The sequence below is a fragment of the Sminthopsis crassicaudata genome, chromosome 4, assembly GCF_048593235.1.
Source record: "Sminthopsis crassicaudata isolate SCR6 chromosome 4, ASM4859323v1, whole genome shotgun sequence".
In the NCBI taxonomy this organism is placed as follows: Eukaryota; Metazoa; Chordata; class Mammalia; order Dasyuromorphia; family Dasyuridae; genus Sminthopsis; species Sminthopsis crassicaudata.
In genome coordinates, this window is record NC_133620.1 from 256,184,485 (window position 1) to 256,211,265 (window position 26,781).

Below are 26,781 nucleotides of genomic sequence, written 5' to 3' on the forward strand. Positions count from 1 at the left end.
ATATAGATCAATCACCGAGTTCACCAAAAGGGATACAAAAACAAAAGGGAATGAGGTTACATCAAAATAGGATGAGATTATACATATTATTATAATGCAAATCATCAGGGACCTGGGTAGAGAATTTTTGGTTAGGAAAATGATGCAGAATGTGTCATACAGGAATAAGTTGACAAAAGCCTTCCATTTGCAATGATAATTATCGATTTAATTGTGGTTCAAGATAGTGAAAAAAAGATATTGGGGGAAAACAAAAGGAATGTAAATATTTGGAAGATGATTGGTGAGATGATAAGAGCATAAATTGAAGATAGCCTCATGGTGTATGTGAGGCACTCATTGATCAGAACCAAGAAGTCCTCAAGCTAGACTCCCTAAGTTGAAAGTGTTTTCTTTACAGTTTTAGTCTGTGCTCAGTAGTTTTTTTGTTTTTGTTTTGTTTTGTTTTTTTTTAATTGCTTTGTTCTTGAGCTGTGCCTGACTCTTTGTGCCCCTGTTTTGGAGTTTTCTGATAAAGATAACTAGAATTGTTTCCCATTTCCTTCTTCAGCTCACTTTAAAGATGAAGAAACAGAAGCAAAAAGGGTTAAGTGACTTGCCCAGGATCATATCACTAGCAAGAGACTAACACCGGATTTAAACTCTGAAAGAGTAGAATCTATCCAATTCGAAAGCCAGTGCTCTATCTACTATACAACCTACATGAGCCTCCCCTTTCCTTCCACCAAAAAAAAAATATATATATATATATTTTTTAAATTATAACAATTGAATTTTTAAAAATTCAATTTAAATTCTGATGTTTTAGGAAGCAGTAGAAAGTATGCTGATCAGAGAATTCAGATTTCACATGTGACAAAACCACTGACTACTTGGATAACCTTGGAGAGAATAATTCATTTCCCTGGGCTATAATTTTATCCTCTGTAAGATGAGCATGTTGGACAGCTTGGCCTTTCAGGCCTAATATGATCTTTTCATAAATGATTATCATTAAAGGCTTAGAAAAAGTAGTTTGCAAACTTTTTTTGCTTATTTCTTGCTGTGAGGAACCTCAGCATGATGAATTGTTTGATCTGGAGACAAAGAAAGGTTTCAGGAAAATGTGACTGTAGATTCATTACCTAGACTTTGAGATTTCTCACCTCTTCTTCCCTCTCTTACAGTCTTAGTTTGTTTTTTCTTTATTTCTCCAGGTTTCAAATTTTAGGCAGAAAAATGTAAGACAATAAACTGTAATTGAGGATGGGAGCTAAGGAATATAGAAACCTCATAGGATTTGAAGAAATAATGTTGGGGGAGACGCAAGCATTAAAGACTACAATTTGAAATTGATAAAATTTTCAGAGGCATCAAAAAGACATATAGAGTGGATAGAGAATCTGAACTGGACTCAGAAAGATTTGGAGTTAAATCCCACTTCCCATCTCTGAATTGCCCCAGTGTCTATGTGATTCTAGGCATGTCTTTGTTTCTCATTTTCCTCAAATGTTACATGAGAGAGTTGGATGTAGGATCTAAGATCCTTTTCAGATCAAATTCTATGAACCTATGAGCCTCTTGTATTTGAGAAAGGCTTATTTTTTTGGGGGGGAGTGGGCAAGGGAGAGGAATTCTGATGGTTCATAGAAGCAATTATAATATCATTAGGAACCAAATTTATGGAGAAGGCTAATGTAGGTATCAGATAATTTATGATGTTTGAAATGGATATATAAAGAGTAAATTTTCATGAAACCCAACAAAAAAATGTAATATACTAGGGCTTCAGTGTATGCTTTGAGAATCTAAAAAAAAAAAAAAAAAAAAAAAAGTAAAAGCTGTTCATTTATTTCAATGATTATTTATAGAAATGACTTTCTCTGTCTCCTAAGTCTTGAACACATGTTAAAGTAATTGATCTTTATGGCTTCATACTTAATCACAATATTCTTAATGGGATTGTGAGATCATTATCATTACCTCCATTTGCTAAATGCAGACTATTCGTTGGAATGAAAAATACTTAAATCAAAACTTAAATACTTTGGCAACATACTAAAAATACTCATTGGAAAAGACTGATGTTGGGAAAGATTGAGGATCAAAAAAAAAAAAAAGAAGGGAATGGCAGAAGATAAAATGAATGGATAGTGTCATGGAAACAATGAACATGATTTTGGACAGAGCTGGAGACATAGTAGGGGATAGAAGGACCTGATTTTCTATGATCCAAGGCATGATTGTTGTGCCACAGTTCTCTTTTAATGTCCTGACTCAGTTTCCCTAATTGTCCTATTCAGTTACTCTGCCTCAGGTTATAACCATTCCCTCTTAATGTTAGGATAAAGGTCTTATATATATCTTAGACCTTAGGGTACAGTCATTACATCTTAATATTTGATAGGATAAAGGTCTTTATCCATTTAAGACATCATTAGAATGTCAGGAGTCTCTCCAGTACCTCCCTGCATTAAGCCTGCCTCCATTATGTCATCTTCATCCTAGATTCCTCCCCATTAGGTCATCCCCATCCAGGTACCTCCCCCATTATGTCATTGTTTTTGTAACCCTATAAAAGAATCTTGAGTCTGACATTTATTGCTGGATTCTTTGAGATGATAGTCTCATTCAGCCCTGGGGTCAACCATGGAAGAAGAAGAAGGAAGAAGAAGAAGAAGAAGAAGAAGAAGAAGAAGAAGAAGAAGAAGAAGAAGAAGAAGAAGAAGAAGAAGAAGAAGAAGAAGAAGAAGAAGAAGAAGAAGAAGAAGAAGAAGAAGAAGAAGAAGAAGAAGAAGAAGAAGAAGAAGAAGAAGAAGAAGAAGAAGAAGAAGAAGAAGAAGAAGAAGAAGAAGAAGAAGAAGAAGAAGAAGAAGGAGAAGAAAAAGAAAAAAGATGGAGGAAGGAAACATGAAGATCGTTGTCACCTGAAAGATAAATTGGGAGGGGGAGAGCATTATAAACAGTATTTTGACTTTGGGTATGAAAAAAAAAAGAAGAATATCTCAGTTTCTACTCTGGGACTCTGTTTAGACCAGGGTCTTCAGATTTGGAAATTTACCTATTCCAACCTATGTCTGGGGAAACAAAACTAAATACTAAGACACTAATGATAAGTTGTCATCTTGCCTTTGCTTAAAGATCTTTAAAGAGAAGAAATTGATCTTCTTAGGTAATTAATTCTACTTATAGAAATGTCTAATGAATCCAAATACTTTTTTTCTGCTTTCTAACTAAAGTTTGTTTCTTGCATCTTCCAGTCATTGCATCTAGCTGTCCTCTAGAGAAATAAAGCAAACAAAAATAAAATAAAACAATAACATTTAAAAAGCACAAGCAAAAAAAGGGGGGGGGCAGAGAAATTGAATTTCTCTTCCCCTTGACTTTCACTTTTTTAGTGTGGCTTATCTGGGCTGTCCTAAAGTAAAGGCTAATAAGATCCCAGAATTCAGAATTAGAGCTAGAATGGAATTCAAAGAACATCTAGCCTAATCCCTAAAAGAATTTCATCTATTATGACATGTTATTACCAATACTTTAGGAGCAAGAGATGTTTCATGTATAGAAAAATACAGGTTTCTAAAAACTGGATAAATCAGTGGTACCAGGAAGGAGTAAAATTCTCTCCAAGGCACAAAAAAAATTTGCACAAAGTAGCTTGAGGCAAAAGTAGACTATATCCCCAAACAAGAGGGTTTTTTAGACTATCCCAATGGCTCATTCTAGATAAACCACAGGAGTGTTTCTATTATGTGAGGCATAATTGGATTTTATTAATCAATAGATAATTTCCAAATGTACAATATTTAAACCATGAAGTTCTACAGTTGGGGTACATGCACTTAGTATTCTAATATGAGATGTACTATGATCATTGGGAAAGGGGGAAAATATCTATCCTCAGGTAGCATCTTATATTACCTCATCAATATTGAATTAGAAATTCCTGCAAATTGATTTTGATGAACTCTTTCTTTCCCTTTCTTTAGGGATATGATGATGGTTATGGGGGTGAATATGATGACCAGAGCTATGATGCTTATGATAGCAGTTATGCGACCCAAACACAAAGGTAAGATTTGAATTACATGATTAATGGATTTCAAAATACAGTGTGATTTTTAAAAAAAAAATTCTTCAACTGACTATCAGATATATGATGTGGGATTATTTGATAATGTTTATGTTATGAATCGGGTAGTCTTTTTACTACATTGCATGAGGGGACAAAGTTGCTCATCTTGCACAGTCAAATTAAGAAATAGCAGAACTTTTTTAAGCATGAAAAACATCTTAACAAAACTACTGTCCTGCTGGTGCTAAAAAAAAAAAAAAAAAAAAAAAAAGCAAAAAGCAAAAGCTTTAGAGAAGAATATATAAATGAAAACAAATTATATTTTCATGATGGACAATTTTGACATTAAAACAATGCCTTTTTGAGACATCTTAAAGAATGAAATCTGCCTTTTCTCTTCCCTTATGTCTTAAAGAATGAAATCTGCTTTTTCTTCCCTTAGAAAACTATTGTGTATACAATTCTTTTGATTCATCCAGAACATGTAATCCTACAATAATGATTTTGTTGTTGTTGCCATTTGTTTTGTTTTTTTTAGCATGTGGGAGATTCATTTACATTTTTCCAGAAAACCACTAACAAATTTCCATGCAAAAAAGCAGTAATGGGAGCATAAATAATATTCCACATGGCAATAAATATTTTTTGAGAAAAAATGAAAACTAAATTTGGGGTGTTTCTTCACAGTAAGACATGAAATAGTGAACAATGAGAACTAATTAATATAAATAGATAATAGGATATTCAATGTTTATAGTACTAGTTATTCATAAACATATTTTATTGGCATTTTAGTAGACTAGGCTAGATTAAAACCAAGAAGATAAGAATCATCTTATCACATCTGATAAGATAGATAGAAATGTGATTTACATAGAGCCTCATGCATGAGAAGGTTATCTGAAGCATGGAGAAAAAAAAACATGACCTTTATAGAAAAAAATGTATTCTTCCATAACTGAGGAAGAGGATAGGGACTGGACCTATGATTTCATTGGGATGGGAAGCTCTTAGATTACTGAAGTCCCTCAATTAACATATATCTGGGACCTTCTTTAGACAGTTGCCTAGAACAATGAAAGACTATAAAACTTGGCCAAGGCTAAACCAGCAGTGGTCAGAGGCAGGCCTTAAATTCAAATTTTCCTGGCTCCAGGGCTGGCTTTCTATTCATATTCTATTCTTATCTAGTGAAGCACCTGAAGACTAGCAGAGGAAAATGTTCAGAAATAGACTTGAAGAAAGCAATGGCAAGGTGTATTTGAGAATAATGGAGACTGAGTGTAAAAGATAATTTAGATCAAAGTGTACTGGCCCCTTTAAATTGGAGTTCAAAGAGTATTGAAATTTCAGATAAAATGAACAAGTTGAAGAAGTTTACATACAAAAGAAATGTGCTCAATGTTCCTTTGGCAGTGGATAAAATTGTACTGTTTCTAATTAAACAATTTAAGCAGTCAACTTTATTATTTAGGTTAATTGGAAAAGTTTTGCAACATAGGTAATGAATAGATTAGTATACGTATATAAGTAATGTAATAATTTATAAAATCTACTTTTTCCATTTAAATATTTAGTTCATCTCAAATATCAGTAGGAACAATATAAAGTCACCCCTTCTACAAGATAGCTTTCTCCATCATGGTTTCACTAGTATCGAGGGTTGCCATAAAAAATTAAGTGGGAATTTTAGGGGAATTTTATGGAATTGCAGATGTGAGGGCCAACAGATGACCAGAAAAATTTTACAAACTCAGAAATGCATAAAATATATGTATAACATAGTATAATATCTACATATTTTATCTTTTAATACTATAGTCATTCAGATTTCTTCTTTGGTACAAAAAAAGTTGTTTTATAAAGTGCTAAAACCATAGCTTCAATATTACAACTAAGTCTTACCCTAATTTCAAAAGCAGATTTAATGAATTTAATAGCCTCAAAAATGGAAAGGTATTCCTTTTTTTAAAAGATCCTTATTTTCTTCTCAATATTGAGTTAGACCCAAGAAGGGTCCTCACTCTGAGTTCCCTGAATTTCAAATACAGATAGATAGATAGATATAGATAAGTGTATTTTAGTTGGTTTTATTTGTAATTCTGTGAAAGTTTATGCATTTAGATATTTTTCTGAGGAATCAAAATTGTAGTTTTCTTGAGTACTCATTTTATTAACTCATACTAAATTTTACATCTGACTGAAGGGTTTGACTTCAATAAAGCTAAATTCTGAGAAATCTTCAGTACAGTAAAAATAGTCCTGAATATGGAGTCATAAAAACAGTATTCAAATTCCATTTAATCTGCTACTAATCACCCATCTAACCTTGAAAAGTCCCTTTATTTCCTTAAAATAGGACCAGATGGCCAAAGACATTGATGACTAAAAAAATAAATAAATAAAATAAGAACCATTAAATTGCTATACTATATAGAGTGGAGGAACTTTCAAAGAAATATTATTTGTACAAAAACTTGTGCAATGCAAGGGAATGTAACTTCCATGGTAAATAAGTAAGCAAGGATGAATCTTCTTATCCATGCAGTGGGAGCTGATTTGGACCCTAAAGAAAGAATTTGAAAGAGAATAAGAGACAAAGGAAAAAGTAGCTATAGCATGAGGTAGATGGCACAGTGGATAGAGGGCCAAATCTACAGTAAGAAAGACTCTTTTCAAGTTCAAATCTAGCCTCAGATATTGACTAGTTGGATGACTAGAAAGCTTGTATGCTTCAATTGAAAACTCTCTAATGTCTTTGTCCAAAACAAAACAACAATAAAAACATAAGTGGGGTAATAATGTAATTAGTGGTCAGATGTGACTGAAATACCTCAACATCAGTATGAGCAAAGGTTTATTTTTTTCCTCCAACTTTTGTTAGAATATGTGGATTTTTGTCTTGAGATTTCTGAAGTATGCTACATCTAAAGCCACAGGTACAAAACTGTCCATAATATATCTTTAACTAATCATATATTTATAATTTAGTAAAATAAAAAGAAACATGACAATTTTATCTTTGGAGAATAATAATCCAATTGGTGAACATATATTTGTAGAGTTTATAAAGTAGGATTTGGCAGGTGCCTAAATTGAATAATTAGACCATCCCCAAATAATGATTCTAAAGGAAGTTCATGAGATAACATCCCTATGAAAGGTTCATCTGAAGTTCAGAAAGTATAACAGCTTTAATTAATTCCCAGTTGCCCCATAAGATATCATTATCTCTAAAAATTTTCAAATAGATGAAAAAAGAGCCTCCATTAAAAGACTTTCTCAAGAGGCAGCTCAAAGGAATGACATTTTAATGAAACCTGAAGTTGACAATGAATGCAAGATACTAATATTCTTTTTTTTTCTTTTTTTCTTTTTTTTTTTTTTTTTTTAAGTTCCTGCGTCATATATGGCCTGGAGTAAGACAAGAAAAGAAAGTTTATTGTAAAAGCAAGCTTTCTTTTAGGATTATATTTTTCTTAGAAGCTCAATTTCTTAAGACCATTGACTAAAATTAGGCTTCCATTTTATTCTGACACAAGAACATGTCTTCAATAAAGCTAAGTATTTAAAATCCTTGTTTTGGCAGAAATAGCCCTAAATTTAGAGTTACAAGAATTGGGTTCAAATTCCACTTATTCTAACACTTTGTACTCATGTGACCTTATAAAAGTTTTTTTTATTTCTCCAGGCCTTCTTTGTAAAATTAGATCAGACTAGATGACTTTTAGGGGATTCCCAACTTTAAATCAATAATATTATCTTGTGCTGAATTCTTTCCAAAAGAAATTATTTTCCAAGTAGAAACTAGACTTCTCTCATCTCAGCATGAAGAAAGATATGCTCTGAGCCAAAAAACACATAGCCAGGAAATCAGATTCAAATCATATGCTATCTTTATGTTGTCATTAAAAAAAATATTTTTTAAAAAATCTGAGCCCTATTTTAGGCTACCATTCTGAAAAAAAAAAAAAAAAACAACAACTCTTGCTGTGGAAACTCAAATGTGAGGCACTGCAGTAACCAGATAATATAATAAAACATATTTCATTAAGTATATAATAGCTTGTCCTATTCATTCAAGTGGCATTATTCCCTGCAAACTAACTCACCCTCATTTTGTAATCCAATTCTGTTATGTCTCAAGATTATATTCAAGCATGAGATTGAATTTAAAATAGATTATTGAATTTGGAATATTTTTTTCAATTATCCTACAACTTACTAGTATTTTTATGCCATCTACAGACTCATATATGCATAAACAGCATAATGATTACACTTAGATTTATTTAAATAGAAAAGAATTCTAGTTCGTAGCCATCAGTATTTTTCCTTTGTTTTACTGATTATCTGAAAAACTTAAAATGTAATATAAACACTATGAACATTCATAGTAATAGAATGTAAGATCTGAAAGTGGCTTTAAATAACAGGATGAACAAGCATCATCATAGTTGATATTTATATTGCATTTTAAGTTTTACAAAGTTTCTTAAACACATTAACCCTTACAGGCCAGTGTTTTAAATATTATTGTCCTAATTTTAGAGATGAGGAGATTGATTCCTCAAGAGCTTACTTGCCCAAAGTCATATAGCTACTAAACAGAAAAGGCAGAATTCAACCTGAATCTTTTCTGACTCTGAATCTAGCATTCTAGATCATTTAGCTTAAATCTTAATTTTTAGAGATGACAAAATTGAGACCCCCTAAAAGTTAAAGATGTTGCCTAGTAGTATTCAATGAGTCAAATTCAGGCTAAAAATCAATGTCTTCTTAGTTTTAAGGCCTGCATTATTACTTAATATTGTTATCTATAGAGTACAAACCTCTATATTGATTCTTTTTGACATCAACCCAATTCATGCCGGATTCAGAGTCACAGGAGATTCAGCTTTGAACTCATCTTTTTCTATTTAGTAGCTGTGTGATTCTGGGCAAATAATTTTTTAGGATCTCACTATCTTCATCTCTAAAATGAGACATTACCTAACAGTACAAGGACCCTTTCATTTTGTGTTTTGATCCTTAGTGTTACACACATGGTAAGTGCTTAATAAGTGCTCAATGATTGATATCTTTGCTGTATTTGTTCAAAATTTTTTGATTTTGACGTTCACTCTCATGGAACTTCAAGGACTTACTCATATAGTCTGTGCTTAGAATCTGTGTATATTTCAATTAAATTTAAAATTATGAAACTATAATTATAGGATTCTGGAGGCGAAATATATATATATATATATATATATATATATATATATATATATATATATATATATATATATATATATATATATATCTCTAGAGGCACCTGAGTCACCAAAGATAGCCTAGGGAAATTTTTAGAGTTGGTAAGCTGCTCCATAGCAGTCATTCCTATTATAGAAGATATGTTAGTCATCCTTTCTTTTACATAAGCAGTTAGCTGGAGCCATCCTTCAAACTGCAAATAGAAACTTATTGGTGTCTGAAGAGAAAGTATAAACCTGGGAACAGGCATGGCCAGGTAATTAACTCCAGCTATTGAAGACAGCAAGAATAATGCTCTTCTTCTACCCCTCCTTCCAATCAGCTGTCAGATCATGTTGGTTTTTAACCTTAGAGATGTTTGTCAGATCTATATGCTCTTTTCCATTCCTACTCATATGAAAAGTACTGAGGCAGAATAGATATGGCATTGCATTTGGAGTTTAAAAGACTTGGGTTAAAACCCTATTTTTAGAGACTCAATGACTATATTATCCTGAGTAATTTATTAAATTTCTTTAAGTATCAATTTTTCTCATAGATAAAAAGGAGGGGGGAGTGGAGTTTTAACTTGTTGGTCTCTAAAGTCTTTCCCAACTTTATTAAATTTATAATCCTATATCTGCCCTAGCCTAGATAGGGCACCCCTATCTATCAATCAATAAACAATTATTAAGTGCTTACTAGGTGCCGAACACTGTGCTAAACATTGGATATATATAAAAAAAGCAAAAGATAATCACTGCTTTTAGCGAGCTTATAATGTAATGGGAGAAAGAACATGCAAACAATTGTAAAATATATTTGTCCAACATAAAACAAACTATATACACATCGGATAAAAAAAGAAATAACAGACAAGGTATTATAATTAAGAGGATTTGGAAAAGGCTTCTTGTGGAAGATGGGATTTTAGCGGGGACTTAAAGGAAACAGGGAAGTCAGTAGGTGGTCCATGAGAAGGATGATCATTCCAGACCTGGGAGACACCTCTCACTGATGGGTAAGCTAATTTCCCTGATCCAAGTAATAAAAGGGAGCCCATAATTTTCTAAAACTCTTTACCAATATGCTCTACTATAATGTTTAAGGCCTCTACTTCTTTCAAGAAGTAATATGGAGATAAATATATCTCCAGATATATATATATAATTACTCCAGATATAAGTCTGACTCTCAGACTTAACAACTTGCAATGCATAATAATTTCACCAGCAGACAACAGGATGTTTTATTATCTATAATACAGTAAGATTATAAATTGTTAAAAAGTACTTTAAAGGCCAAATAGTCTAATCCCCTATGAGTGAAGCACAAGGAAACTGAGAGTTGTTAATCACCATAAATATTTACAGAGTACTGAGGAGTAGAATGACTAAGATTCAAATCAAGGTATTCTATTTCCAAATCTAGAACTTTTCCACTGGACCAAAAGAGAGAATATTTATAACTCGGACATATTTTCAGTACTAAGGGGTAGTGAAAAAAAAGAAAGGAAGGAAGAAGAAAGGTGAAAAAAGGAAAAAAAAAAGCCCAAAATGATGATTTATTTTTAATTTATGGAATTAAATAAACAATTTCATAAGAATATAATAAAAAAGATGATTGCTCATGGAATTAAAAATCTACTATATAATACTTGCTACTTCTTTTAAATATACTATAAAATTATCCTATAAATTTCTATCTTTTCTTTTTGTTTCTTCCCTTCTTCCCCTACCCTAACCATCTGACTATTAGTAGACACAATTACATAACTATACATATACAAATCTTTACATACATGTTCATATATATGAAAATTATTCTATATATACTTCCAGTTATCCATTCTTTCTCTGGATATAGATAGCATCTTTCTTCATTTGTTCTTTGTAGTTAATTTGAGTATAAATAATAGATGAAATAGTTAAAATTTAAAAAAAGAAATAATTTATAATAATTAAAATCCTCAGTTTTTTTTTTTAATATTGCTATCATTGTATTCAATGTTTCTTGATTCTCCTTATTTCATTCTTCATTGTTTCACGGAAGCCTTTCCATGTTTTTCTAAAATAATTGAACTCATCATTTCTTCTAATATAGTAGTATTCCATTACAATCATATGCCCCAACTTGTTCAATCATTCACCAATTGATTGGTGTTATTGCAGCTCCCAGTTCTTTGACACTACTATAAATATTTTAGAACATATAGGTTCTTTTCCTTTTTTGGGAAAACCAATAGGAGCCAATGTCTCCCATTACATCCAGAGCCATCTCCAGTTGCCTTGATATATATCTTGCCACTTGACCCAGATGGCTCACTTTCACCTCCATAGCATCTTTTCCTCTTAAAGTCTGCTTCTTAGCAGTATGGTGTGGTGGACAGAGAACTAAACCTAAAGATTGGGAAACCTAGGTTAAGAATCATATCTTAACACTTGCCTAACCTAATGCCATACCCTAAATCAGTAATTATTAAATCTATTATATGAAAATAGAAAAGTTAGTCAGTGAAATAATCCAGATAAGTGAGACTGAGTTGGATACTCTTAGTGTAGTCTCTACTTCAATAAACTAAATAACACATATTATTTCAGAAAAGGATCATTTATTGAGTAACAACAAAAACAGTCAAAACTGATAGGCAATCTAAAATGCACTTAGGTAGAAAATTGTTTGAGCTTAACAACTTAAAGCATATGCTATCAAAAATAACAAAGGAATACATGAGATGAATCTTAAAAATCACATAGGTAACAAAACATTACATTGCATATCATTTTAAAGCATCTATTTTATTCATTTTTGTTTTGTTTTTACATTACTAAATTTCCTCCTGTATCCCTATCCTTAATACTTATTAGAGAGCTGCCCCTTATAACATCTTCAGTGAAACATTTTTTTTTCTTTTAAAAAAAATAAAAAGAGGAAGAAATGCCAAAATTGATCCCTACATAGGAAAAATTTGGGAGTATATGCAAAATACCATATATATAATTCTCTCATCTCCTTAAAGAAATTGGGGGATGGAGTAGATTCTCATATCTCTTCTTTGGTAAAATTTGTTATATCAACTTTTACAATATTCATCTTTGATTGTTGATCTTTCTATTTACATTCTCATAGTTATTGTACATATTGTTTTTTTCTTTATTATATTTAATTTCACTTTGAATGAGTTCAAGTAACTTTTTCTATGAATTTCTGTATTCATCATATTTATTTCTTAAAACATCGTAATATTCCATTATGCTCCTATACCACAATTTGTCTTTGCCATTCCTCAATTGTTTTCATATTTTTTTTGTTATTACCAAAAGAACTGCCACCAATATGCTATAGTATATAGTTTTTTTTAATTACTATTAGAATTTCTATGACAGCAAATAAGGATATTTTAACCCTTTTATGTTCATAATCCACTTCTATATCTTTATATTGTTGAGGTGATAAATTTATAACCAGCCACAATTCAGAGGATATAAAGACAAAGTACTTTGACTATCAAAAAATTTTAAATAAAATCAGAAAAGAATAAGGAAAAAAACTGTATAGACAAAACATTTGCTATAAAATATCTAAAAATAGTTTAATATTTTTAAAAGTATGAATAATTGACACAAATCTTTTAGATAAAGAATGAGTCCCTGTAGAATATGTAATCAAAAGATATAAAGAGATTTCTTAAAAAAGAAATAGAAACTAACACCCATTTTTAAAAAGTTCTCAAAACTGAAGTTATAGAAGCTCATGTTAAAGCCACTCTAGGAAATCACTTTATTTAACAAATTATAAACGATAATGAAAGATGGAAAAATATATGTTTGCATGAACTCTGCAAAAGACATCATATTTTACTGATTTGCTACAAGAAAATCTGTGAACTAGCCCTACATTTTGGGGGAAATAATCATGCAACTATGCCAAAAAAGGGATAAAGTTGTTCAGATGCTTTAACTACATATTACCTACATGGAGATTATAGAAACTATATAGTTAAAAATACCTATACTAATATACTAAGAGTATCCAAAGCATTATTTTTGAAAATAGTGGCTCTAAATTATGAATCCAATGGTTGGAAAATGACTAAAAATATGATATACATGAAGATAATAAAATATTCCATTGCTTTAATTTGCATATTAAGGAATGACAAATATTTAGAATTAAAAAAATATTCCCTATAAATAACTGAGACTAAAAAAAATCTAAGAAGCCACATGCCCGAGTTGATAAGGAATAACATTCCAAGTGTAGAATAAATATGATAATAATAAATATAGTCTTTTAAAAAATTAGTATTAGATTTTCTATGACAGCAAGTAAGGATAGTTTAACACTTTTGTGTTCATAAGCCATTTGTATGTCTTTCTACTATAGTGAAGTGACAAATTTGTAACCAGTCACAACTCAGAGAATATAAAGAAAAAATACTTTGACTATCAAAAAAATAAATGAAATGCCAATAAAAATGCTCAGAGTTAGGAAATGGACTATATTTGAAGAATATGAAGGAAGTTATCAAAATAATTTTGAAAAAATAATTTAATAAAAATAATTTTCAAGGAGAAAAATATGTTCTTCCTTTCTGATTTTCTTAGTGTGGAGGTAGATTAAAAGCATGCTTTCCTGTTCCTTCAATATTCAATTCATCCCTCAACTCATAAAGAGAATTATACTTCATGATATTGTCCATTATATTTCTTTCCTATCTATCCTTGGTTATGAACCTTCTTTTCAGTTTTTGGTATAGATATTCATAAAACTTTCTGTGGACACACTTAAAAAAAAAATCCTTCTTCTCCATCAGGTCTATTTATGATGATCATATTTTCAGAATTTCTTTTCTTTTTTCCAATTTCTAATTCTTCATTACTTATAAAGTCCAAAGCTATAATTTGTTCTTGAAATATTTTTCAATCTATTTTCCTTAAGTTTAGGATATTAAATCTCATTGACTAACATTCCCTTCCTTCACTGTTGTGTAATCACTCTAAGGTGATATGGTGACTTTCTTACAGAAGTCCTGTCATTTCCATATCACTGAGCAGGGTTCTTCTTGTTGGTCAGAAGTTTTCTCTTCTTTGTGAGGAATGAAACTGTCAGCAAGTCAGGAATTTACCAGATAGTTTGCTGTTAGTAGAATGAGTCTGCCAATTTTTCAATAGTAAGAAAGACCCCAGTACTACTTGATTCATTGCTACTGTCTGCTAGAAAATATAACTTTAAATGTTCAGATCACATTCTGCAAACACCAAAATGAATTAAAAAGAAGTACCAATATAAATATTGAAGTGAGAAAGTGGTTTATGCTGAATTTGGACTCAGAAGACTTCTTGTTTGAAACTTAGTTCTACTATTTCCTACGTATATGAGATCTTGGACATATCTTGGGCCCTCTGGGCCTACTTCCTAGATCTATAGATCTATGATATATGAGGATTTGGACTAGATTATTCTATATTTCTTCCTAACTCTAAATCCCATTAATTCATATCAGTCAAACATGATGTGACTTTTATGCCTTTTCTTGAACTTAACAAATTCCAACCTCTGTTGATATTCAATTCAATAAAAATTTATTAAATTTTGTGGTCTGGTCATTTTTTTAGCCATATCTGATATTTCATAATCCCATTTGGGGGTTTTGGGTAAAGATAATGGAATGATTTGTCATTTGCTTCTCCAGCTCATTTTACAGATGAGGAAACTGAGGCAAAGAGAGTTAATTGACTTACTAGGAAGTATCTGAGGACATATATAAACTCAGGAAGATGGATTTTCCTGACTCCAGGCCCAACACTCTATCCACTGTACCACATATCCACTGTACCATATTTATTTTTAAAATATTGTTATTTATTAAATACATGTCATTAAATACTGTTAAATACTTTACCATAGGTTAAATGGTAGTGATATAAAGATAAAAATAGCATAAAAACAAGGAGTCCACTTTTTTTGAAGAAGAATACATATACATACATATATATATATATATATATATATATATATATATATATATATATATATATATATATATATGTACATATATATATATATATATATATACTTTGTAAAAGCAAAAGATTTCTAAAATAATTATACAAAGTAAATTCATGAGAGGAGGGATATGTGTGTGTGTGTGTGTGGGGGGGTGTATTACTGAGAGGAAGGGAAGAAAAGTTTTTTCCTATGGCATTACCACTTCTGTGACTATGGACAAATGATTTAATTTCTTATACCTCAGTTTATTCATAAAACTAAGTGGATGAGACAAAGAAGGAAAGGTAAATAGTAGTAGAGAAAAGAAGGAATGAACCATGGGAGGGACAGGTGAAGGAAGGGACAAGACAAGGGAAAGATAGGATTAAAGGGCAGGGAGACACAGATAGAGTTGAGGATTAAGGGTGGGAGGGTTAAGATTTATAGAAATTGGAGTGGCAAAGGACCCTAGACAGTAGACACAGCTATGGAGGGGAAAAAAGAATAAACTAATATAAGGAAGAAAAAGGACTGGGGAAGAGGGAGAATATGGTGGACAGAGGATACTGAGAAGAAAGAAAAGAGTGTCCATGGAGAAGACAGGAATGAGAGACAAAGGATATGGAGAGGAGCTGGACAAAGTCTGAGGGGAATGGAAAAGATCAATGACAGGTCAGTGCAGACATTATTTAGCACCTAGCAGGAAATCTCATTGTTTCTGTTCATGAACTAGTTAACAGCCTCCCTAATTAACTCACCCACTGTCAGAATCTAAATCAAACTGTCTGCATTTCTCTAGATTAGCAAAGAAAATCTTGGCAGGTCTGAATCATATGCTAGTAATGCCTTTATAAAGGAATATTAGCTTTATTTTAATTTACCAAACCTATTGCATGATTATGACCTTGTAATAAACCAGCTCATACAAATCAGACTTGGAACATTCTCCAAATGGGAAAGATTTATTTCTCTAGTGCTTTAATGAGGAAAAAGATAAATCAGTGTCAGCATACAACTGTAATGTAGTTTGAAGCAGTTAATTCAGGCATCATGTCTACTAATCTCTCAGTATTAGAATAATTAGAAATTATGCTGATATTTATAATACTAGAAATATTATTATTGTGATAAATTATAACATGGTCAAAGAAACATGAACATACAGTTAAAATTATATCTGTGCTGTGTCAGGGTTCAACAGCTCTTCTGTTTATATACGAAAGGCATGTAACAGATCATTTAGTAATGGCATGTCCCCCTGGGCCTAATTAATCAGTCAGCTAAAGGTCCTATTTATGGGAAATAATTGCAATGTTGTAATGATAATTCCACACAGTAAAAGAAGATTAATGTTTTGTGGTAAAATTGCTCACCTCTCATTTGGGTACTAAGGGTCAGAATAAGTTAAACAAAAAACACACATTCACTCTCACACATACACACAATCAAAATTGCAAATACATAATTCAAGAGAATTCAGAAAGGGAAATGGCTAAATATTTATAATGGATGGAAGAGGAAGAAAGATGTGGAGAGAAGAAAGAAAAGAGAAACAGATAGACAGAGACACAGACACAGAGAGAAAAAGAGACAAAGAGAAAAGGAAGGAAGGAAGGAAGGAAGAAAAACAAAGAAAGAGAAAGGAAGAGAGGAAAAGAGGGAGGGAAGAAAGAAAGCACAGGGAGGAAAAAAGGAAGAAACAGTGAAAAGAGAAGGAAAAGAAAGAAAGGAGAAGGAAAAGAGAAAGACTATCTCAAGAATATAAATCATCATATCATTTTTAGGCATTTCATACTTATCAAAAATAATATCCACTAAGTATACTTCATATCAAATGTAGTGATGAGGTGTTAATTTCCATTTACTATGAGGGGAATAGTAGCAGAGTTGATCATAATTCTATATTAAAAATTCATGTACTATGCAAATATGTCACTGTCCTTACCTTTAATCAGCATATATTTTATCCTCCAATAATTAAATACTGTCAGCTAAAACTTAAGACAATTTGTATAGTTGCTGAATATTAACAAAAGAAAATTTATTTGAATCATATAGTATTTATGAATATGAGCAGTTAAAACACCTTTCAGTGATATTGTAGTTAAGGGAGATATGTGTTTCTACTTCATCATACTGGAGATAGCACAAAAAGGACCAATGTCACCTTTAGGAATTTGGTTTTAGACTTTTCAGTTGAATATTTCTTGGCTTAAGGATATGAACAGACAATTTTCAGAATTAAAGCCATTTGTAATCCTATGAATAAATATTCTGAATCTCAGTTGATTAGAGAAATGCAAATTAAGACAACTCTGAGGTACCACTTCACATCTCTTAGATTGGTCAAGATGATAAGAAAAGAGAATGATTAATATTGGAGGAGATGTGGGAAAACTGGGACGCTGATACATTGTTGATGGAGTTGTGAACTGATCCAGCCATTCTGGAGAGCAATTTGGAACTATGCCCAAAGCACCACCAAACTATATATACCCTTTGATCCAGCAGCATCTCTACTGGATCTATATACCAAAAAGATCATAAAAAAGGGAAAAGGACACATATGTGCAAAAATATTTGTAGCAGTCTTCTTGTAGTGTGAAGGTACTGGAAATTGAGTGGATGCTCATCAGCTGAAGAATAGCTGAATAAATCATGGTATATAAATGTAATGGAATATTATTGTTCTATAAGAAATGGTGAGAGGGCTGATTTCAGAAAGGTTTAGAAAGGTTTACATGAATTTATGTTAAATGAAATGAGTAGAACCAAGAGAATTTTGTATACAGCAACAAGGTTATGTGATAATCGACTGTGATGGACTTGATTCTTTTCAACAATGAAGTGTTTCAAGGCAATTCCAATAGACTTGTAATGAAAAGAGCCATCTGTATCCACAGAGAGAACTGCTGAAGACTGAATGTGGATGAAATCATAGTATTTTCACCTTCTTACTGTTATTGTTAGAGACATTTTTTTCTTTCTTATTTTTTCCCTTTGATCTGATTTTTTTTTTTTTTTCACAACATGATGAATATAGAAATATGTTTAGAAGAAATTCTCATGCTTAACCTGTGTTGGGTTGCTTGCTCTCTAGGGGAAGTAGCAGAGGAAAGGGAGAGAGAAAAATGTGGAACATGAGATTTTGTAAAGGTGAATGTTGAAAACTATCTTTGTATGTATTTGGAAAATTAAAAAGCTTTTAAAAAATATTGCTTGGCTTGTTCTTATTGAGGAGCACCTAAATGGTACAGTAGATACAGTGCCAGGCTTAAAGCCAGAAAAACTCATCTTCTTGAATTCAAATCCCACCTGAGACATTTAAGAACTGTGTGACCTTGGGCAAGTTACTTAACCCTATTTGCTTCAGTTTTTTATCTGTAAAATAAGGTAGAGGACATAACAAACCACTGTAGTATCTGTGTCCTGAAAACCTCAAATGGGATCACTAAGAGTCAGACACAACTGAATACAATTGGATAACATTGTATAAAAACATACAATGAAAAGAGATGATTAGTTATCAGGAAACATGGTTTCAAATCCCACTTCTGACACTTCCTACATGAACAGATCACTTAATCTTTCTGCTTTCTGGATTCCTAATCTGTAAAACAAAGGGGTTGGTTTGTAGTCTTGTCCAAATGTATTTCTTGTATCTCATGATCTTAATTAAATACAAAATATATACAAAAATAAATGCAATTTCATGAAGGCCAAGTATTAGCAACTAGAGAGAAGGGGAATTATGAAATTCTTCCTGAGATAGTGATGCTAGAGCTGAGCCTAGGAACCCTGAAGGATTCCAAGAGACAGAAGTTAGTAGAAAGGAACATTAAGAAATAGGGAACATCCTATGGAAAGGCATAGAAGTGGGCAGTGAAATCTTGTGTACGGGTGTCAGACAGCAAGTAGATTCATTTGTCCAAAACATGCAGTATGCTGAAGAAATATGTTCTTAGAAGGCAGGCCTGTGTGTCAAAACCTGAAGCAAAATGGCTAATTATCTATACAATTGTCAATTATGGAGGGCAAAATTCCTTTACAAACCAATATGAGGTATCTGGGAATGTTCATTCAGGAATACAAAAAATGATTGAAGGTGGCAGTGAGGAAATTCTTAAAAATGTAAACCAATTTTGACCCTATTTCAGAGTCACTTTGAAAACATATTACTGTGTTTACATCTAAAATATTAACATGTCTATTCAATTGTTAGGGTTCTAGAAAAACAATCAGTCCTACATATAATTTGATTTTTTATTCTGCTGCAGGTTTTTATGTTTAGGAAAAAAAATAGACTTTCTTTTCTAAATAAAATGTTACTAATAGGAATGGGTACTTTAGTATATATGGGGGGGGGAACTAACCATTTTTTTTTTTACTTTAAATGGAAAGAAGATACTACTCAAAATGACTTTTTAAATTAGCTATGATTAAGTTTTCTGCCAAAATATTTCTTTCAAACTTGATTCAAGACACTGAATTCTCAATTATATACCCAATAAGATTTGTGTTCCTCATTTCTAATGTCATAAAACATTTTTGTTTTTATAGTTTTTGATATTGTGCTTTTTGTTTTCTTTTGAGACTTACATTTTCTGATTTCTTTCTCATTGTTTATTTTAAAAATCTACTTTTTCATTATTTTTTTTTGTCATCAAGGCAATTGGATCACATAGGGAGAAAATGTCTAAGGACAGATTTGAACTCAAGTCTTCCTGAGTTGAGGGTCAACGTTCTATCTACTGCATCATCTAGTGGCCCCTACTTTCTACTTTTGAAATTTTGATATACTAATACTATCATCTCTTTTTTGTTGCTGTTGTATTTTTTTAATTTATAAAATAAAACAAGCATTTCCATAACATAGTATTATAAAAAAAAGATAATTGCACATGAAACTACAAATTTATAATAAAGTTATTTTTCTTTTTTTTCTCCCTATTCCACCTTAGATATGACCACCATTAGACACAAATAGGGATATGTGTGTGTGTGTGTATGTATGTGTGTGTGTGTGTGTGTGTGTGTGTGTGCACGTGAAATTATTCTATACATATTTCTATTTATCAATTCTTTCTCTGGATACAGATAACATCTTTCTTCATATATCTTTTATACTTAACTTGAATATTTATACAAGTCAAAATGACTTATTTGCTCAAAGTCATTCTTAAAATATTATTGTTACTATGCAATGTTCTCTTGGATTTAGTTCATTTCACTCTTCGTTATTTTGTGCAATTCTTTCCATGTTTTCCTAAGATCATTGAGCTCTTCATTTCTCTTATAGCACAGTAATATTTCATCACAACCATATATCACAATATGTTTAGCCATTACGCAACAGATAGGAAAGCCTGCAATTTCCAGTTATTTGCAACCACAAAAGATGCTTTCAACATTATAAAACACATAAGTTCTTTTCTTTTTTCCCTCTTCATCTTTGAAAATAGGCATGGTAGTGGAATTGCTGGGTCTAAGGTATTGAATACTAAGTTTCATAATGTCAATGATTATAAAAGGAATAAAAATTATTTAAATGAAATCCATTTAAAGTGATAATATTTGGTGTTTTACCCCTTTAATACACTTCCCTAAGATGTCTGGAATATATCATAATTGTATTTTTACAGCTACCTGTTTATGATGATTCAGAGTATTTCATTTCTAAACCACTGAAATTAATCAAATCACCAAGCTCTAGAGATATGATTTTATGAGTCTTCACTGCAATCTCCTTAAGGTATTAATCATCAGAGAGCAAATTCAGAAGTTACTGCTCAGTTATTCAATTCAATTACCAAAATTCAAACAAATTCAGCTCCTCAGAAGAATAGTGTTTCCTTTAAATCACTGTCGTTTTTCTTTTGTACAAGTCTGTTTCTCCCCTTAGAATAATAAAATTTCACTATTTAGATAAAAACATGTAAATTCTTTTGCTTTGACAATGTTAAAAATCAGTTTAATAGTTGTTCTTCTTGGAGCCATTTTGTATATTGAAAATTGTGCATGATTTTTTTAATGGAAGTTCTTATATTTTAATGACATCATTTGTAGAATTCATATCTATCAATACAATGACTTGACTCCTAATCATCAGTCAGCTTTTGTAAAAGAATATTTAATTCAAAGATATACCAAAGGCAAAGTACAAACATTTTTATCCTTGCCATATTGGTCTCTGTGGGAATATGTTCTCCTTTGCCAGGCTTCCCCACAGTTTTGGTCCCACCAAGTTTATATCTAAATATGGAGCTTTGCCAAATGTATTCAGGGCACCAACAATGAACTTTCTTCAATACCTAACATAATTCTGACCAAAAGATTTCTATGGCTTGCTCTTCCGATTTTTCAAAAATTCCCAGTGATGAAGACTTTGCTCTTTTCACTATGTACCAGGAGCAAAAGAAATACTGAGATTCTCCCTATAGCAAATGAAGTAACCCCCTTCCCCCCACACATACATAGAATGACTGAAGTTAACAAGCTTTTTGGAATACATACATAGCCAATCAAAACATTTCTCTACCATATGGTTGTTTCAGAACTAAATTAAAAAAGAAAAACACAGTTACATGTGTTACTCTTTCTAAGACCCTTTCCCATCATTGAAGTTCCCATCCACCTCCCAAAAATAGACAAAAGACAGTCCTTACTCTTGAGGACCTCATAATCTATTAAGGAAGATAGCAGACTAATAAGTATATGCAAAACAAGCTATATACAAAGTAAATAGGAAATAATACAGATAGCAAATTTAGCCTCCAAAAATAGTTCAAATTAACATTGCTAACAAGATTTTTTGGGGGGAGGAAAGTGTAATTTAATAAAAAGTTAGATAGATTTCTTTTGAGAGCTAAGAATATGAGTTTAAGATTTGCCTCTGACACCTACTGATTAAGTAACCCTAACTGTGTCACCTAACTTTTTGGTGTTTTTAAGTTCCTCTTTTAGATGAAAGTTCTTAACTCTTTTTTTGTGTCATGTACTCCTGGTAGTCTGGTGAAGTTTATAGATGCCTTCTGAGAAAAGTTATTTACAATCTTTATTGAAGAAAATGTGAGATTTCACTTTGAAACCAGCATAAAGATATATTTTTTTATCTATTCAGGTTCACAAACCTCATGATACTTATTGACAGATCCCTTGGGGAGGTCTATTAATCCAAATTGTGAATTTTTTCTCTAGAACTATAATTTAAAGTAAAGGTATTAATGTACACAGAGAGAGTTTCTTCAGTTTCTTATGCCAAGACAATCACAGGTCTAATATAGAAACAGATAGATGATAGACAGATGATAGATAAGTGTAGATAGAGATGTATACACACATACATATACATGCATATAAATACACACACATATATGTATATGTATGTGTGTATAGATCTCTATCTACACATATATATATATGCATGTATATTGATGTTTATGCACGTTTAAAAATCATTAATGATTTCTATCTGTAATATATATGTATATATGTATTGCATATTTGTGTACATATTTATATATATAAATTCATATATATTCATATGTATTAGAAAACACTGAAAATGCCTATCTACCCACAAATCATTGATACACTAATCATAAAGCATTCTTATCCACATTTTATAAACTTTTTTATGTAAGATCATACAAATATGATTATGCCCCATATTTTTTAGAAGTATGATTTCATTGCTATATAGAACTTCCAGTGAGGTAACATATTTTACCAATGCAAATCTGGGATTGTTTCACAACCTAAAGCCTATTTTATTAACTAAGAGTACTGAAGGATTAAGCAACTAGCCCAGAACCACATAGCTCTTATGTATGAGGGTATTCAAGTAGACTAATATTTTCCTGATTCTAAAACTACTTTTCTCATCACTATAGGCCTTTTTATACCTGAGGAAGCTGAGTTCAAGACCTTAGCTCTGTGACTTGTTCATAGTCACATCAGAATTCAATACAAGTTTTCTAACTTAGATCCAGGATTCTTTCATTCTACCTTACACTTGCTACCAAATGTTTTTTTTTTTTTTTTTTTTGTATTTCATATTTACTAATTCAGAAGGAAATCAATGAGGTATGGACACAGAATGTGCTCCCGTAATGAATCATCCCATTTCTTTCATTGATACTACCTTCTGTCAGCTCACCATGCTAAAAATATTGCAACAACATTTATTAATTGAATTTTCCTTCAAAATATTCCTATTCATAGCTCACTACTGTCATCTTAGTAAAAATACTCAACCCTTCTAACTGTACTTATGCAACTCACATAACTCCAGGGCGAAGCACATAGGGTAAGACATTGAATAAAAATCAACAAAAACAACACATTAAATATCTTTTTCCTTAAGAAATTTTTGCAGTATCTCCTCTCAATTTGTTGCTAGATAAATCCTAAAAGAGGTAGCTGATGATGCCATTGTAGTTGATTGGTGATTCAGTATATTAAACCTTAATCCTGTAATCAGGATTCAAATCTAGCTTCAGACACTTAATAGCCTTGTGACCCTAAGTAAGACACAACCTTTGCTTGCCTCAGTTTCCTCAAATGTCAAAAAATAACATATGCCTCAGGTTTGTTATGAGGATAAAAATGAGTTATTATTTATGAAAGGGGCTTACAATAGTAAGTGTTGTGTCGATACTTATTCTCTTTTCCTTCCTTCCACCTGAAAAATGGGATAGTGAACAGAAAGCCAAGTTCACTGAAGAAATAGAAACTATTTATTATTCATTATCATATATTCAAAATATATGAACAAAATTGTTCCCCTCTACAATCATCTTGTAATAATTATAATCATTTAACAAATGTTTGTTTTTATCATTTTATCATTTCATATCATAGCAGCTTTATCATTTTCTTATTTTCTGTATCAGATAAAGGCATAATAAATGATACCTTTAAGTATTCAAAAGTGATGATTTGCATTGAAATTTGGGAATCTTTATTGCCATTTTTAACATGGGATTTGGGACAAGTCTTCTGGGTTTTAGCTGTTTTTGTACTATGTGAAATTGTAAAAGATGTTTGTTTGTTTTATGTCTCACTGGGGAATCTATTACAGGGAAACAGAATGTGTAAAATGAAACTAAAAGAATGAATGCTGATGCCACCTATTTGTGTGATTTTGGTACAATCACTGAATTTCTCTGAGACTCAATTTCTTCACCTATAAAATGAGGAACTTGAATTAAATGATCTGTTAAGATTCCTTCATACTACATGATCCAGTCATTATGTAGATAAAATAAGTAGTTACTTTAATTTATTCAGTCATTTACTTAAGCACCCCCCCCCTTAAGTTCAATGAAACTGATTTGTATCTCTAGTCTATATCTTAACAATGACTTTTATAATACTGTCAATCTTCACTGAGATATAATGATGATTTAGTATATGGTAATAAAATGCTTTGCTAAATTGATTAGTCACTTTGAATTTTGTGTAGGTATGCTATCTATGTGATTTCTCTGAACAGCAAGTGGTAGAATGTGTGAATCATTATAGAAATGTAAGCATTGTTACAGTGCTGAAGTTAGAATCACTGGAAATTCATTTAAAAAAATAGACCTTGATTATGATGAACATAATATTTTGTGCTTCCTAGACTAACAATTTTATTCTAATTTCTCTATCCTGAATTTATTCTTAGTAGTTTGTTTTTTTTTTTTTTTTTTTTTTTTTTTTTTTGGTCACACTGATAACTTAAAAAGGTAAATGCCAAGTTAAAATGTCCAACTGAGGAAATTAATTTTATATTCAACTTTGATTTTTATTTTCTAATGTCTCCACTCCTAACCCTAGTAAGATATAAATTGAATAGATTTGCTATTGACTATAGACTACCCAAGAACTTTGTTTCTTTTGTGGATTTTGTAGCTAATGTTTAAGACATTACATAGCATCTCAAAAATATCTTCTAGGGGCAGCTACGTGGCAGAGTGGATAGAACACCAGCCCTGAAGTCAAGAAGACCTGAGTTCAAATCTTAGCTCAGACATTTAACAATTCCTAGCTATCAGACTCAGGATAAGTCACTTAATGCCAATTGTCTCAGCAAAATAATAATAATAATGCCATTTAAGCTTTCTTATTCTGTAAAATTAAGGGCTTTAGTTTGTGATTTATGTGATCTGTTTGATTTAAATCTATAATCCTAAGTATACTCTGTATATAACTTTTTACATCATAATGAAATATGGATGTTTGGGATGCACCAAGAGGTTGTGAATAAACATTGGATTAAATCTAAGTTTTTTTAGTTTAAGTTTTTTAGTTTAAAATTTAAGAATTTTAAGTAAAGAATCACTTATCAGGGGAGTCAATTACAACACAAAAAATTCTACAAGAAGTCAGACTTAAAATCTATTGTTCTTTAATATAAATTAATGTCTCTCAGGTTTTTCCTGTATTTTCCTTGTTCTCTTCATGAACATAAAACACATCGCTCACATAAAAGACCATCAAATGGTGTTCTGGATTTCACTAATATCCATAAAAATTAGGTACAGAGCTTGGTTTACTGGATAGAGATCTCTACTCAAAACCAGAAAGTTTAAGGTAGTCTCTTTTCTTACTTTTACATGCCAGTTATGTGACTTTTAGGCAAGTCATTTAACCCATAAGTATTCTAGGTAAATCACTTAGGAAAAAAAGCAATGATAAGCATTAGTATAGAGATTATTCACCCAGGGATTCCTTATGTCATTGAAATCACAGATCTAATCCTTATCCTTTTTTCACTGACCCCTATTACTAAGGCCCTTCTGTAATGCCAGAGACACTGAGCAAAATAGAGATTAGAGAGTATTTAATAATTTATTTAAAAGGGAGAGATTTACTGGGACCAAATGGATCTATGGTTTGGTCCCAAGGCTGCATGAGACTATCATCTCAAAGAATCCATCAGTGAATTTCAGATATAAGATTCTTTTATGGGGTTACAAGAATGATGATATAATGGGGGAGATACCTGGATGGGGATGACCTGATGGGGGGAGGAAACTAGGATGAGGATGACATAAGGGAGGCAGGCACCTAGGATGACATAATGGAGGGAGACACTGAAGGGGCTCCTGATATTCTAATGATGTCTAAAATGGATAAAGACCTTTTATCCCATCAAACATAAAGAAGGAATGATTATAGCCTAAGGTATAAGATATAAGACCTTTATTCTAACATTAAAAGGGAATGATTATAACCTGAGGCAAAGTAACTGAATGGGACAATTAGGGAAACTGGGTCAGGACTTTAAAAGGGAACTGTGGCACAACACTTCCTCCCTAACAATTTTATATTCAGCTGCCTAGTATTTATTCTCTTTATGTGTATTTATAAATACTTAGTGTACTTACCTGCTGCTTCTTAGCATCTAGATAGCACAGTGACTAAAGCTCCAACCTGAGATCAAATTTTGTTTCAGACACTTATACTAGCTGTGGTCCTCCAGCAAGTCATTTAACCTTGTTTGCTTTCAGTTC

General features: G+C 31.5%; 1 protein-coding gene across 4 annotated transcripts in view; it reads left to right on the plus strand.

The window, feature by feature from the left end:
- The window catches only part of KHDRBS2 (KH RNA binding domain containing, signal transduction associated 2), a 977,363-nt gene that overhangs the window by 845,497 nt on the left and 105,085 nt on the right, over positions 1 to 26,781 (plus strand). For all 4 annotated transcript variants that reach the window (XR_012489268.1, XR_012489266.1, XR_012489267.1 and 1 more), the window contains one exon: positions 3,969 to 4,051. Coding sequence is in view for 1 of the 4 variants with exons in the window: in XM_074310599.1 (XP_074166700.1) it covers positions 3,969 to 4,051 (83 nt within the window). In the remaining 3 variants the exon portion in view is untranslated. The remainder of the gene's footprint in view (positions 1 to 3,968; positions 4,052 to 26,781) is intronic.